This window comes from Nicrophorus vespilloides, unplaced genomic scaffold (assembly GCF_001412225.1).
Source record: "Nicrophorus vespilloides isolate i.1.1-1 unplaced genomic scaffold, Nicve_v1.0, whole genome shotgun sequence".
In the NCBI taxonomy this organism is placed as follows: domain Eukaryota; kingdom Metazoa; phylum Arthropoda; class Insecta; order Coleoptera; family Silphidae; genus Nicrophorus; species Nicrophorus vespilloides.
Genome location: NW_017097541.1, coordinates 13,888 through 27,610, shown reverse-complemented (window position 1 = coordinate 27,610; position 13,723 = coordinate 13,888). Strand labels below are relative to the sequence as shown.

The 13,723-nt window shown below is 40.8% G+C and overlaps 7 protein-coding genes across 7 annotated transcripts in view; 1 reads left to right on the top strand and 6 right to left on the bottom strand.

Annotated features, from left to right (window-relative positions):
- LOC108560350 (pyruvate kinase PKM-like) overlaps positions 1 to 822 on the bottom strand; it is a 4,024-nt gene extending 3,202 nt beyond the window's left edge. The window contains exon 1 of the mRNA XM_017917862.1: positions 751 to 822. The gene's annotated coding sequence lies outside the window, so the exon portion shown is untranslated. The remainder of the gene's footprint in view (positions 1 to 750) is intronic.
- A 37-nt stretch (positions 823 to 859) lies between these two features.
- On the top strand, positions 860 to 2,324 carry LOC108560353 (probable phosphoserine aminotransferase). Its single transcript, XM_017917866.1, has 4 exons — positions 860 to 1,018; positions 1,072 to 1,202; positions 1,275 to 1,814; positions 1,878 to 2,324. The coding sequence occupies exons 1-4, from the start codon at positions 959 to 961 to the stop codon at positions 2,251 to 2,253; spliced, it is 1,107 nt and encodes a 368-aa protein (XP_017773355.1). The 5' UTR covers positions 860 to 958; the 3' UTR covers positions 2,254 to 2,324.
- Positions 2,299 to 3,033, bottom strand: LOC108560355 (guanosine-3',5'-bis(diphosphate) 3'-pyrophosphohydrolase MESH1). The gene is made up of 2 exons (XM_017917868.1): positions 2,814 to 3,033; positions 2,299 to 2,748 (listed from the first exon to the last, which is right to left on the bottom strand). The coding sequence occupies exons 1-2, from the start codon at positions 2,932 to 2,934 to the stop codon at positions 2,321 to 2,323; spliced, it is 549 nt and encodes a 182-aa protein (XP_017773357.1). The 5' UTR covers positions 2,935 to 3,033; the 3' UTR covers positions 2,299 to 2,320.
- Positions 3,034 to 3,065: 32 nt separating this feature from the next.
- Positions 3,066 to 5,732, bottom strand: LOC108560349 (protein disulfide-isomerase A5). Its single transcript, XM_017917860.1, has 8 exons — positions 5,571 to 5,732; positions 5,260 to 5,492; positions 5,006 to 5,210; positions 4,605 to 4,825; positions 4,277 to 4,550; positions 3,913 to 4,213; positions 3,645 to 3,847; positions 3,066 to 3,577 (listed from the first exon to the last, which is right to left on the bottom strand). The coding sequence occupies exons 1-8, from the start codon at positions 5,601 to 5,603 to the stop codon at positions 3,122 to 3,124; spliced, it is 1,926 nt and encodes a 641-aa protein (XP_017773349.1). The 5' UTR covers positions 5,604 to 5,732; the 3' UTR covers positions 3,066 to 3,121.
- Positions 5,733 to 7,320: 1,588 nt separating this feature from the next.
- Positions 7,321 to 10,484, bottom strand: LOC108560357. Its single transcript, XM_017917871.1, has 5 exons — positions 10,164 to 10,484; positions 9,486 to 9,786; positions 9,286 to 9,421; positions 8,901 to 9,220; positions 7,321 to 7,807 (listed from the first exon to the last, which is right to left on the bottom strand). Exons 2-5 carry the CDS (start codon positions 9,727 to 9,729, stop codon positions 7,704 to 7,706), a joined length of 804 nt encoding a protein of 267 aa, XP_017773360.1. The 5' UTR covers positions 9,730 to 9,786; positions 10,164 to 10,484; the 3' UTR covers positions 7,321 to 7,703.
- A 1,067-nt stretch (positions 10,485 to 11,551) lies between these two features.
- LOC108560347 (venom protease-like) lies at positions 11,552 to 12,757 on the bottom strand. The gene is made up of 7 exons (XM_017917858.1): positions 12,713 to 12,757; positions 12,631 to 12,658; positions 12,400 to 12,571; positions 12,138 to 12,343; positions 11,888 to 12,081; positions 11,777 to 11,834; positions 11,552 to 11,715 (listed from the first exon to the last, which is right to left on the bottom strand). The coding sequence occupies exons 1-7, from the start codon at positions 12,755 to 12,757 to the stop codon at positions 11,588 to 11,590; spliced, it is 831 nt and encodes a 276-aa protein (XP_017773347.1). The 3' UTR covers positions 11,552 to 11,587.
- A 99-nt stretch (positions 12,758 to 12,856) lies between these two features.
- The window catches only part of LOC108560348 (trypsin-like), a 3,545-nt gene continuing 2,678 nt past the window's right edge, over positions 12,857 to 13,723 (bottom strand). The window contains exon 6 of the mRNA XM_017917859.1: positions 12,857 to 13,083. Coding sequence (XP_017773348.1) covers positions 12,971 to 13,083 — 113 coding nt within the window. The 3' untranslated portion in view covers positions 12,857 to 12,970. The remainder of the gene's footprint in view (positions 13,084 to 13,723) is intronic.

Sequence of the window (13,723 nt, the reverse complement as noted above, 5' to 3'; positions counted from 1 at the left end):
TTTTTTTTTTGATTGACCTCAGACAAACAACGTTATTGTTAACAATAAAAGATATGAAAGTAATTTGACATCGATTATGTCCGCTCTTTATTGCTTATTTTTTTGATTTACTTTACAATGGGTTGTAAAAATTTAACGCAGTAGGCTGTTTCGTGTTTCGTTCTGCCTCGTGTTTGCGTTTATTTATTAATTAGATGAAATTGTTTTCGATGATGCAACGAGCGCGCACACTTCCGCTCTGTATGTACTAAATTTATATTTTCGGAGATAGCGAAAGAAACGCGCAACAATAATATTTACAAACGATGATGCGTTTGTCAAAAAAAAAAAAAAAAACAATTGCGATAATGCAATTCGACCATCAATAATAATTGTCTTTTGTTTTTCTTGAATATATTGGCGATTTCTAGTAGTGCGTTGGGAAATGTTGTTACGTAAATTAAGAAGGCGTTGCATAAATTTCAATGATCTGTGCATTATGTGCAGAGATAGTGTTTAATAATTTGCATGCTCATGGTAGAAATTGTGATATCTAGTGTGTCGTGTAAATAATAAACGAAGAATGGAAAAGCTGTTGTTGTAATGATGGATGATGGTGATGGTAAAATGCGTTTAAATCTGTCTGGATAAACCGGTTTTTATTTTAGGTCTATGAACTGTGCAATTGGTTTGAATTGGCACGAAGATGAAGAAGAAGTAGCAAAAGGGAACGAAAAAAATATGGGTGGCTTTGTAAAAGAGGACTCGTACAATCTATCAAGTTATCAGCGGTGCGCCGATGCGGTCCGATCCGAAGCCGAGGTGAGGCCTATAAATCTGGAGGGATCGCCTTTCCTTGCATCAAGAAGCAGTGGGTAGTAGCAGGTCACAGCCGCCGTTGTCTGTCTCTCTGCTTATTGACTTTGCTTCAATTACTATCAATTATTTAGTTTAAATTCAGTAACTTTCCAATAACAGTATGGGTGGAAGCAACAGCGTTCTAAACTTTGGTGCCGGACCGGCGAAGCTGCCACGAGAGGTAAGCGGTTTTTCTCTTTCGCTGCGAAACGTTCTTACGAATGGTGATTGCAGGTGCTGTTGGAGGTGCAGGGAGAGTTGCTCAACTACCAGAACATGGGTATGAGCATCATGGAGATGTCGCATCGCTCTCCCGAGTATTCGAAGATCAACGCAGATGCGCAGAAGGCCGTCAGGGAGTTGATGTAATTATACGAAGAATTTCGTCCGATTTACCTGCTTTAACCGGTTTTTTTTTTGTTTGTTTTTGCTTTCAGGAACGTTCCGGATAATTACAGGGTGCTCTTCATTCAGGGTGGAGGTACAGGGGCTTTCGCGGCCGTAGCAATGAACCTGCTGAACCGCACCGGAAGTGCGGACTACCTGGTGACCGGAACCTGGTCGAGGAAGGCGGCCAAGGAGGCCCGCAAATACGGAAACGTCAAGTTGGTGTTTCCGGAACCGGAACTGGGCACCATCCCCGATCAGTCAACGTGGACCTTCGACCCGGAAGCCTCGTACGTTTATTACTGCGCGAACGAGACCGTCGACGGCGTCGAGTTCGGATTTATACCGGAAACGCACGACGTCCCATTGATAGCGGACATGTCTTCGAGCATCATGACCAAGGAAATCGACGTGAAAAAGTTCGGCGTGATCATAGCGGGCGCCCAAAAGAATATCGGCCCTGCGGGCGTCACCGTCATCATCGTAAGGGACGACCTGTTAGGCAACCCAATGACCATCTGCCCTTCGATTTTAGATTTCACGCACATATCGAAAGAGAATTCCGTGCACAACACACCGGCGACTTTCTCGTAAATACGAATCTAATCATAACACGATTGGAATCGATTGATTTGATTAAAATATGATTTCAGGGTATACGTGATGAACAAAGTGTTCGATTGGATCAAACGCAACGGAGGCGTCAAAGAGATGGAGAAGCAGGCAAACGAGAAGAGCAAACTCCTGTACGACACCATAGACAACTCTGACGGATTCTACTATTGCCCGATCTCGGAGGAGTGCAGGAGTCGCATGAACGTGCCCTTCCGCGTCGGCTTCAACAAGGGCAACGTCGCTTTAGAGGCGGAGTTCCTGGACCACGCCCTCAAGTACAACATGCACCAATTGAAGGGCCACAGAAGCGTGGGCGGGATGAGAGCGTCACTCTACAACGCGGTGACGCTCGAAGACGTCCAGGCGCTCGTCAAGTACATGAAGGAGTTCCAGAAGGAGAAGGCCGCCCTGTAATCAATCAATCAATCAAGCAATCATTACACGCATATATCCATCAAGTATTTATAATATCTGTATTTATTTATTCTAATAAAATTGTAAAGCCAAGAATCTCGCACAGTTTATCCTCCATCGCTGCGTTCGTGCCGCGCAACTTCCTCACGACTCGACCGCTCCACTCGAAATATTCCCTCACCCTAACTTCGTCCCATCCTTCCGGTGTGCACCGTTTCAAATCCCTCAGATTGTACAACTTGTCCGCCAATTTCACGAGTTTCGCTTCTTTGCTGGACGACTGCGCGTTCATCACCTGCAGCTCCTTTCGCTGCATCTTCGACAAACTCTTATCGTCCGTCACCTCCGCGACGACGTTCCTCACCTCCACACCGAAAATCGATTCGATCTCATCCAGAGACGTGTCCGTGTCTTCGACGGTGTCGTGAAGGATTGCCGCTTGAATTACAACTGGATCCCAGATACCGGCCTCTTCGGTTAATATCTTTGCAACTCCTGACGACGAGAAATATAGGTTATGATTTGCAAAGAGCACATGGACAATTTCTTTTTTCTGTTACCGATCGGATGGTTGATGTACGGCGTCTTCTCCGCATCCTTCCTCCTCTGATCTTTATGCTTAACTGCTGCGAAATCAACGCACTTGATTATAATCTTCATTACCTCCTCTACATTAGCCATTTCGTCTCTCCGTCTATCTGCACTGCTTCACGCTTTAATACATCAGATGAACTTTTTACGTGCGGTGTATCAAAAAAATGTGTAATTGAAATAATAAACTGCAAGGATGAAATCATAATAATTTATTTTAATACAAAATGAAACACCCACAAGTACGGAAGATGATATTTAAAAAAAAAACACGCAATCACAACTCCTCCTTAACGTTGGCCGCCGGCGCCGCCGTTCCCCGACCGCCCTTGATGTACTGCTTCAAGTCTTCGGGGGTGCGTTTCCCCGTGTAATCCTCCACGTATTTGCCGTCCTTGAAGAGCTTGATCGTCGGGAAACCGGAAATCTCGTACTCTTCCGTCACCTCCGGATTGGTCGTGCAATCGAGCACCGCGAACTTGCATTTGACGCCCTCCGCCGACAACTCGTCCGCCGCCTTCGCGTAATCGGGCTTCATCTTCTTGCAGTGGCCGCACCAAGGCGCGTAGAACATCACCAGCACCGGCTCCTTGGACTTGATCTGATTCTTGAAGGTGTTGTCGGTCAGCTGGACCACTTTGTTCGAGTCCAACTTCCATTCCTCTTTGCTGCTGCTCTTCGCGGGACTCGCGAAAGCCTCCGGATCGGACATGTACTTAATAAAGTCAGTCTCCTGAAACGTACGATAAATAAACACAAAGTTCAATGCTTATTCGATTTATGTAATAATTTAAACTTACGGTACGACCTCCGCTGTACTGCCTGACGACCTTCGAATAGTAACTAAAGTATTTGATCGTGGGATAACCGCGTATTTCGTTGGCGCTGCAAAGACCTTGCTCCGTTGTGCAGTCGACAGCAGCGAACTCCACTTTAGGATCTTCAGCAAAGTGATCGGCGGCTTTGCTGAATTCCGGTTTAGCCTTCTTGCAATGTCCGCACCCTTCATTTGTAAAAACCATCATTAATATTTTCGATACCTAAAAAATCAACATTCAAATAACTTACATGGGGCGTAGAACATGACCAAGACGTGCTTCTTCTTCTTGAGGAACGGCTTGAAATTGTCTTCGTTCAGATGAATGACGTTGGACACTTCCTCCACCCAAGGCGTTTCCGGTTTCGGTGGTGGCGGCGGCGCCTGCGGATTCCTCATGAACGACACGATCTTCGGGGCGTCCCGCACGTTCACGTCGAACTTCATCTCGCCGTAACTGAAGTACTTGACGGTCGGATATCCTTTGACCGAGAACTTCGTCGCAACGCTCTGCTCTTTCGTGGCGTCAACGGCAGCCAGCATACCGGGAATCTTCAACGAAATGATATCCAATTAAACGTAATTAGTACAATACATTGCTTGGAAATATCTTACGCCTTCGGCCTTCAATTGAGCTGCTGCGTTCTCGTACTCGGGCTTCATCCTTTTACAGTGTCCGCACCATGGGGCGTAGAACATCACCAAAACGGATGCCTCCTCCTTGAGCACCGGATCAAAGTTCGTCGAAGACAGATGAACGATTTCGCTGTCCGTGTCCGACCATTCCGGCTCCTTGATCTTCGCCGGAGCGGCTTGCGGGTTCTTCATGAAAGCCACAATCGCTTGCTTATTGTTATCACCCTCGTAGGTGAACTTCAACACGCCGTGTCTGAAACGTCGCAAACGTTACCATCGCGTTTTTTCTTATAGAAAGATAACTCACTCATAGTAGAGCAACGTTGGGAAACCGGTAATATTGTATTGAGTCCTGATCACAGTATTTTCCGGTCTGTTCACGTCGATCGCTGCCAGCACCGCTTGGCCCTGCAGATCAGCGGCCGCCTCCGAATATTCGGGCTTCAGATTCTTGCAGAAACCGCACCACGGGGCGTAAAACATGATCATGATGGGCTTCGTTTCCCTCCGGATAAATTTAGCCAAAGACTGAAACAGAAACCAATGCAATTACTAATCTCCCCCACAATTAAACGTAAAATGGGACACTTTACCCACAACATTTTCAAATAATTCGAATTTTGAGCAGTTCATACAAAATTTTACCAAATTAATTTCGCGACATTTCAACTGACACTAACAAGTTTGATTAATTCAATTGACACTCACGGCTGCATCAACGATGTGCTGCACATGGACAGACGTTGGATCCTCCTCCCAAGGCAAATCTCCCAACGGATCCCTCATAAAGTTCACCATCGAATTGACAGCCTCCTTCCTATCGTAATCCTTGTTGAACTCACCATCCTTGTAATGTTTTAATATGAAAGGCTCTGGCTGCACCTTCAACTTCTTGCAGAGTTTCTTAGCCTCGCTGCAATCAATCAATCATAAATCCACTCAATATTTTTCATTTAAATTACCTGGAGCAATCAATGAGGACCATCGTGCCTAGCCCCTTAACTACATTGGCCGTTTCTTTGAACACCTTGATAATATTATTGTTGTGCTTCAGACCGTTGGTGAAACATATTAATACATTGGTTTTTGTGCGCAGTATCTTCTTGTACTCCTTGATCTCATTTATCCCATCGACGACCACATTTTTCCCATTGTTTTTGGCCAAATGGTAGGCGGGAATGTGCACCAGGAAGACCTTTTTTTGTAAATTTAAAGAAAACAAAACATGAATTATTATTATGAACTTTTCTCTATGCAGGGTAATTGCACTCACGAATGCCAAGATCCAATTCAATTTGAGATTCATTTCTTATCCTATTGACTACGACTATTCAAAAGAAAACTTCTTATGGGAACAGCAGTAGGCTGCCCACATATCCTACGTTTGCCACACAAACAATTGCCGGTCACCACCGTCTGCCGCCGGCTCTCCGGAAGTGTGTCAAAACAAATCGATAGGCAGATTTCGTTACAACCACTCTTCCTCTCTCACCCATCCATCTATTGGAAAATAGCAAAGTCATCTCATTTATATACCAAAGATTATCCAACAAACACTAATCAATATCAAACACCAATAATTTGACTAATTTAATAATTGTTTAAAAAGAAAAAACACATATACCATGTACGAAGAGTTGCTACTCTCATATTTTATTAAATTTTGTTATAAAATCTTATTTATTGCCACTATTTATTTATATAACTATATTAATAACGATAAAATAATAATTATTCAATTAAATTTAATATTAACACAACTTAACTAAATTTTTAAATTTAAATCACCTTCAAAAATATTCCCATAGATGTCGCGAAAGTGCTACAGTTTCCGGTATTTAATTATAGCCTTATTTAGTAATTAACAATTAACGAAATTTTCACCTTCATCGTGGCAGCAAAGCTATCTATATAATTTTCAAATCGTTTTATCATTATCCAAGATATTCACGTTTAATGAAACTTAATTAGCGACACCTGCAGGAGGATTTTAGTAATACTTCAGATTTTTCAAAAATTTGAATTTAATTAATTGTTAATTATCATTAATTCGAGCGTTAAAGTGTTTACAAATTAATTCTAATGATTTGAAAGGGAAATGGTATAGAAAACTAGTCGAAGGAAAGGAAAAATAAACAAACTTTTCAATTATATTTATAATAACAACAAATTTATTTTTTTCCACAGTTTTTTTTTATATATATATATATACTTTTATACACCATTAAATGTTTTTTTCTTTTCATTTCAATTGATCAACAGTTAATTACGCGTACTCTGCTTTGTTCTCTTTACAATGTAACCGTTATACAATACAATAATAATACACATTAATAAAAAATCATTTTCTTTTTCCCCTTTTGTTAAATATACATTTATATAATTTATTAAACATTGTCTCGTTCGTGTGTTTCCTTAGGCATCGAAACAGAAAATTACAAAAGGAAAAAACACACATTGTTAAATAGTAATGAAACAGATCAATTCTCTCGTTCTCGATTTTTTTTTTGTGTTTCGCGCTTTTGATTGTCACTAATTAATAGACGTACAGAGTTGTATACATGCACATACGCATATATTCTTCATTTGTTTCTTTTCTCTCTAATCAAATACATCGAGTAGGCTTATTTCATCCATCTAATATTATATTTATATAAAATAAACGACGACAGTTATTTGATTATTTCGTTTTTCTTTTTTGTTTTGTTTGTCTTTGCTTTAAAGTTCTTGGGGTCGAAAGTAAACGCATCTAGGAAAGAGTAAGACGAGTAAGATTTTCTTAAAGATATGTGCCCTTAGTCCTTCTCAGGGGTAGTTAGTATAATGTAAAAAAGTACATCAAAAGAGGTTGTTTTTTTTTGTTTGTTTGATTGTTTTTTCCTCGCGTGGATTCATCATTTGTTTTCTTCTCATTAGAATGCAGTGAAATATGCAAAAAAGTGTAAATAGTTTTCATCCAAAAGAGGTGGTAGTTTTGTTTCGTTTTTGTTTTCACGTGAATGCTTTTATTTGATTAATTCAGATTTTGTTTTTATTTAGTTTAGAGGGCGCGTGTGTCGTGGGTGTCTTGATGTTTTAGGTGTGAGAGAGTGGGTGCAAACATCAACAGCAACGCGTTGAACTTTTGATAGCATTTTCTTCTTTTTGGATGGTTTAGGTATCACATTTAATAATCACGACTACATTAATATATATATATTATAATAACATTTTTTTTTCTCTTAATTTCACGTTTATACTTGCTAGAACAATTTTTTTTTCCGCTTACATCCGCGGGTTTTTAGAGCCATCAAAATATTTACCTTTCAGTGTGTGTGTGTATATATATTCATGATTTTTTTACCTTTGCTTCTTCTTCGTCTACACATATTTCTTTTGCGTGCAAATCATTTGAGATCCGCAATTCTCATGTTTCCGGCGCAGCGGAAGACATAATTTGATCGTCGATTGCAGTCTCATCGTTTGACTCCCTCTGAAGCGAATTCATCAGCTCCTCGTTCTCTTTACGCACTGCAAACACCAAAAACAAAAAAAAACAAACACAACAAGATGAACGCACGCACCTACTGAGTTTAACTTGTTAATTAGCATAATAACCATAGCGACGAGTATACTTTGTCATGGGTTTGTTGTTACCATGGGGATGATGGGTGACAGTGACTGATTCTGTGACGTGACGCGAAATTACGTTTTCAAGGGATATTCGTTTTAAGGGATGAAAATTTACTAAGTGAAATGCAAATCCGTTGTTTGCTTTACAAATTCCGTCGCATAATCGAGCGGCTGTGAAATAATTGAAGCCAAGGAATTAAAACGTCAGCTCTCTTGTTTTTTCTTTTCTTTTCTTTTGTTTTTGCAGCAGCAACTTTGTCGTCTCCGTTTGTAAACAACGTTGTCGCAACTCTTCGGGAAAGTTTTGCGAATTAATTCGGTTTGGACCGTTGGGGTGTAAGAGATATAAGTACGACGGTCGGGGGGAGCAGCAGCCGCAAAATCGATACTTTACGTCCCATAAATCAGCAGTCTTTTGTTCGGCGCGATATGGAAAGAACAAGTGAAGAAGAAACGAACAAAACGAAAAAGCATCGTGAGATTGATTATTTCGTAAACGAAAGTCAATATGACTTTAGTATATTTTTCTTTTCTTGAGCGAGACGAGATAGTGTACGAGATGGATGAGGAAAATCCGTTTCACGAGTATTTAACGCTTCGAAAATGGGTGTTTAATGATGTGTCATGATGGATGGACGGAGCGCGGTTATTATCGGTGATGTGTCAGAAATCGAAGACGGCTGCTGTTTTATTTCAGAGCCGCATTTGATTCTTTTTATTGATACTCAACAATCGCGTTTATCGCCTATAAAGTTTCGTTTATGATTTCGGCTTTGCGTCCAAGAATATCAATTAAATTTATTATTATCGATTTCGATGACTTCAATTCAACTGCTAACTGCTTATTTCCAACATGCAATAGCTTAATTAATTGAAAGAAGACTAATTATTGTCTATTGGTTTTAAGAGTGTGTGTTTGAAGATTGACTGTTGATCTTAAGTCATGAAAGTTAAGCTTACTTACTATAGGTGAATGAAGATATGTACGTACCCATATCGTCGATGAGCGGAGCCATTCGAAGCGTGACTCCGACGAGCATGAGACACATGAAGAGTAGAAGACATGCGGTGGCGATGATGGTCCACTTCGCTCTCTGGGGAAGCTCATCCGGATCTATGACCTTCACGTTTTCGACGACGGCGACGGCGGAGGCCATCTGCGCCTTCATCCTACGTCTCCGCTTCCTTCGTCTTCGTCTCCTCATCCTCCTCGCGCGTCGCCGCTCCGCCTCTTCCTCCTCGTCCAGCTCCAGGTCATCAATCTTCAGCGATATGTAGTCTCTGTCCTCGTAGCTCGCAGCCGGATTGATCCTGCCATTATATTATCGAAGAGATATGCCAATAAGATTAGTTCATCTTAAATGTTAATCACTTACACTTCGACGACGTCTTCGCCGCAGAAGCAAGGAGAGTGTAGGTAAGCTTCGTCTTCGTGCAGTAGCGGCCTCGCTATTCCCACCCCGTACCTGGGACTCTCCGGTGAAGACGTCGAAACGCGTTGCTTGCTTCTCGCTGCATTCAAAAAAAACCATAAACATCAATGACGATTAATTCTCATTCAATGTTAACTTCTTACATGTTTTCTTGTATTTGATGGGCTCGTGTTTCCTTCGCTTCCTCTTCCTGTCGCTGCTGTCCTTCCTCTTGTTCGGCGAGGACCAGATGGAGGAGGCCAACCGTTTGTTGCTCTTCTCGTTCTTGATCGCCTCCACCTTGTGCTCCACCAGACCGTTGAGTACCGCCTCGAGACGCGCCACCTCCAGATACGTGGCCGTTAGAGGTTCCAGGTATTCGTCCGTCGCCACCGATTTATCCTCCATCTCTGCTGCTTCTGCTGCTGCTGCCTCTTCACCACCTCATCCACGCGACCATCTCAACTGCAAAATACAATAATTCGTGCGCAACAATGTGCAGAAGAGGAATCAAACCAGAAATAGACTTTAATTGTCCCAGCTATTTTTATATCGAGACTTTTGCTTGTTTACATTAAATCGTTTCGACGTAAACAGCAGAAGCGAAGATGATGATGATGATTAAGAAGAAGATGAAATTTGTGAGCGTAATAGTATAAGAAAAAAAATATAAATCTAGGCGCCCGGTAAACAAATGGTCGAATTACCGAGGCGCCTATAAATACCATAGAAACAGATGTAAATAAGAGGGAGGATCATGAAGACGTCTTCGTAGCAACAGGCGACGCGACCGATCGACACACATTCTCATCCCCTTTGCTTATAGAAATATGTATGTGTACCTTTTTTTTTTTCTCTCGTTCTCTCCACCGTTTTGGTGAACCTCCACCACCTCATTCATTTATTATGAAGAGTTATTTGAAAAATCGATTCCCGCATTTCCGTTTCCCTCCTTCACGACCTTCCTTCCTTCCTTTCGCCGGCGTTTTCAACTCTTTCGCGTGATTTGGGGCGATGCGTCCCTGATATTAGTTAGTTTGCGTTCCTTCTGGCGAGAGACGCGCGCCCGACGTGCAACAGCATCTCCCGTCGGATTCACACCGCGAACTGGACGTCTCCCACCCTGTCTGGGTGTTTCAGGCGTCGCGACGCACACGCCCAGACGCGACGGCGTCGATTTAAAGACTCCACACGCTCGCGCGCCCCCGGTTGCATAATCAATTTGCACGGCACGCTTTTTAATTAATTTACACAATTATTATTATTTAAACAAACGCAGCGTATGTATTTACTATTTGCGTAGCCAACTGAACTTTATATAACAGCGGTCGGGAAACTTTTTTAACCATTACCCCAAAATATTATTGCGTAAGTCGATATTAAACCCCCACCCCCATTCTGAATTCATGAAACAATCAATGTAAATTTTAAATAAACATTATTTATTGAATTAATTTGCATTTACATATTTATATAAAAAAAAAGTTACATGAAAATAGTAAACAAATAGTAATAGACAAACAAAATAAAATTCTTAAATTGGAACAAACCAAAAATTAATTGAAAACTTTCCCCCTTCAGGTTTTTGGAAACATGATTGTTGCTTCATGTTTGATATAATTACTTCAAAATTGGGACTTTTTGATGTTAGGGAAATTTGAATACAGTTTTCGGCGTTTAATCGATTTCTGTTTTTCGTTTTTATGTTCATTAGAGTGGAAAAGCCTTGTTCACAAAGGTAGGTTGTTGCAAATGGCAGCAATTTTTTACCGCCTCCTCATGTGCAATTTTGAGAGCCTTTGCAGCCTTTGACAACCAAAAAGACGACAGATTTGCTTTGGTCTCAAATTGAATACGTGCTTCAGTATTGGATGGAAGTTCAAGAATTACCTCTGCCAAACCTGGAGGTTCTTCTGGTATGTTAGTAATTTCACATTTAAAAGGATCTACAACCCAATTCACAGTTTGTACATCAAGATCTGAAAAGTAGTCAGAAAACCGCTCTCTGAGTTTGGTAAGATGAAATTAGAAAAAAATTCCCTATTACACAAAAAAAAATCATTTTTACCCCATTTTGGGTAATTTACCCCGGTTCCCCAACCGCTGTTATATAACTACAAATTACACTACAGTCTTGTTACTTCTACTTTGTCAATTAGTATATTTCAGAGCTATGAATAAGAGGAATGGACCGGTTGCGTTCAAAAACTGTAAATTTCTGAAGCTTCTTTATTATATTTGTTTTGTTTTAAACAGTCTGAAACAATCAATTGGGATGTTGACAGTAAACAGCCTTGTCTGTGACTTTCATGATCCAATCCAAGTAATTGCCGAGTCTCACGTAAGCGCTTGGCACTTTGGGAGAAGCGCAGCCCTCACCCCAAGAAACGACTCCTGAAACAAACACCGTCAAAGTATTGAATCAAAGTGTTAAATATTTGCGTTCGCAAATTACCGATTTGGGTGTATTGCAATGGGCTGGATTCCATGAAGATCGCCGATCCGCTGTCGCCCTACAAAATCGTAAAATTAGGTGTAAAATTTGAGAATGATTTTGAAGATAAACCTGGCACGAGTCCTGCTTGTAACCGTAAGCGCACAAGTTGTACTCCTGCACGAATTTCCTGCCGATCTGCGATTTCCTGCAGACTTCGTCGCTCGTCACCCTGATGTGCGCCTCCATCAATTTCGATGCAACCGTTTTGTTCTCGGTCATTCCCCAGCCCGCCACGATTGCATTGACGTTGGTGTAATCGACGCCTTCGAACAAATAAGACAACTTAAAAGTTGAAATACTAAATCTGCAGCAATTGTACCGGCTTTAGTTAGGCAAATCGGTAAGATCTTCTCGGACATCGTGACCGGTTTCTCCAACTCGATTAAAGCCAAATCGTTCTGATCGTAGCTCGAGTATCTGATGTAATCCGGATGAATGGCAACGTCTTTCGCTTTCAGCGAAAGATCCTTGTCGTCTTTAAGAGCATCCGCGCCGAGAACCGCGACAATCCTCTCTTGGTTTAATCTGCAAAAAGAAGCGTTAACAACAATTTCGTGATAAACTATTTGCGAAATAGTGACCCGAAAACGCAATGCGCTGCAGTCAATATGAAGCGATCGTTGATGAGCGATCCTCCGCAGTACGGTTTGTCCTGGTACTTGAGGTACACGAGCCACGGATAGGCGTGCGGAGAAACGTAAGCTCCATTTATGATTCTAGTCTCTATTTCCGGCGTGTTTCCCTGTCCGCAAACTACGAAACAAAAAAAAATTTAACTTCAAACCTTCTTCGCTTCCACCGTTGATAATTACAGCAGTCCTTGGATTTCGCCGCCGCCGCCTACGGAAATTACAAAACTATAAGATTGTTAATTCGTGCAAACTGTTACTTTACCAGAGCAACCAAAAATGGGAGCAGAAGAAACGTTGCGGTCCGCATTTTCGTGATCCTGAAAGGCTAATGCCGCAAATCGCACTCGCTTTCTTTAAACAAACGTAATTTTATTTCATTTATTTTTCTCTTTCAATTACAGTTTTCCGTTTCTCAAACAATCGATTTTGTATTATTATTATTATGTTGTTATTACTATCATTAATATAAAGTTTAATACATTCGCAACGCTTAACTGCAGACGAGACAATGGGCCAATTTTCAATTGGAATTGTGTTTCTTGTGCTTGTGGTGGTGTTTCCTCTTCTTTCTGAACTCGATGATTATTTTCTTTGGGTGCCAATATCTGTTGGGTCTCCTATGCGTCGTATACACTGAAACGAAAATTCAGTCTATCTTCAATTAAACTTTTCGGGTTGTCTGCCCCCAGAAAATTTTTCGTGGACGCCTATGGACTGAGTGAAAAGTCAAATATCTTACGTCAATTAAAACCTTTAAACGTTTAAATTTTTCTTATACATTTTTTTAATGATATTGAAGCAATTTATAACAATTGTGGGAAAAATATTGAAATTTTCATTCAATTCTATACTTGCTAGGAAAGAGTGCTATAGGTTTTATAATAAGCAATAATAATAATTGATTATTGCAATTTCTATTCAAGTCGAACATATCATCATGTGCATATTCAAGCTCTAAGCTTGTATTGTATTTGAATGAATTAGCAATGTTTTATATATCTGCTTCTGATAATCATATTGTATTTTTAATGCCGTTGCGTTTCGATTACTTAGGAGCTGAGAAGCGGCAAGTAGCAAGTTAATTTGTAAAGTATGCCTAAATTATGTCACAATATCACGTATTGTTCTAAATTGCTTCAAGAATTATTAAAATACCGATTACTTAGGAGCTGAGAAGCGGCAAGTAGCAAGTTAATTTGTAAAGTATGCCTAAATTATGTCACAATATCACGTATTTTCTAAATTGCTTCAAGAATTATTAAAATATGTGTAA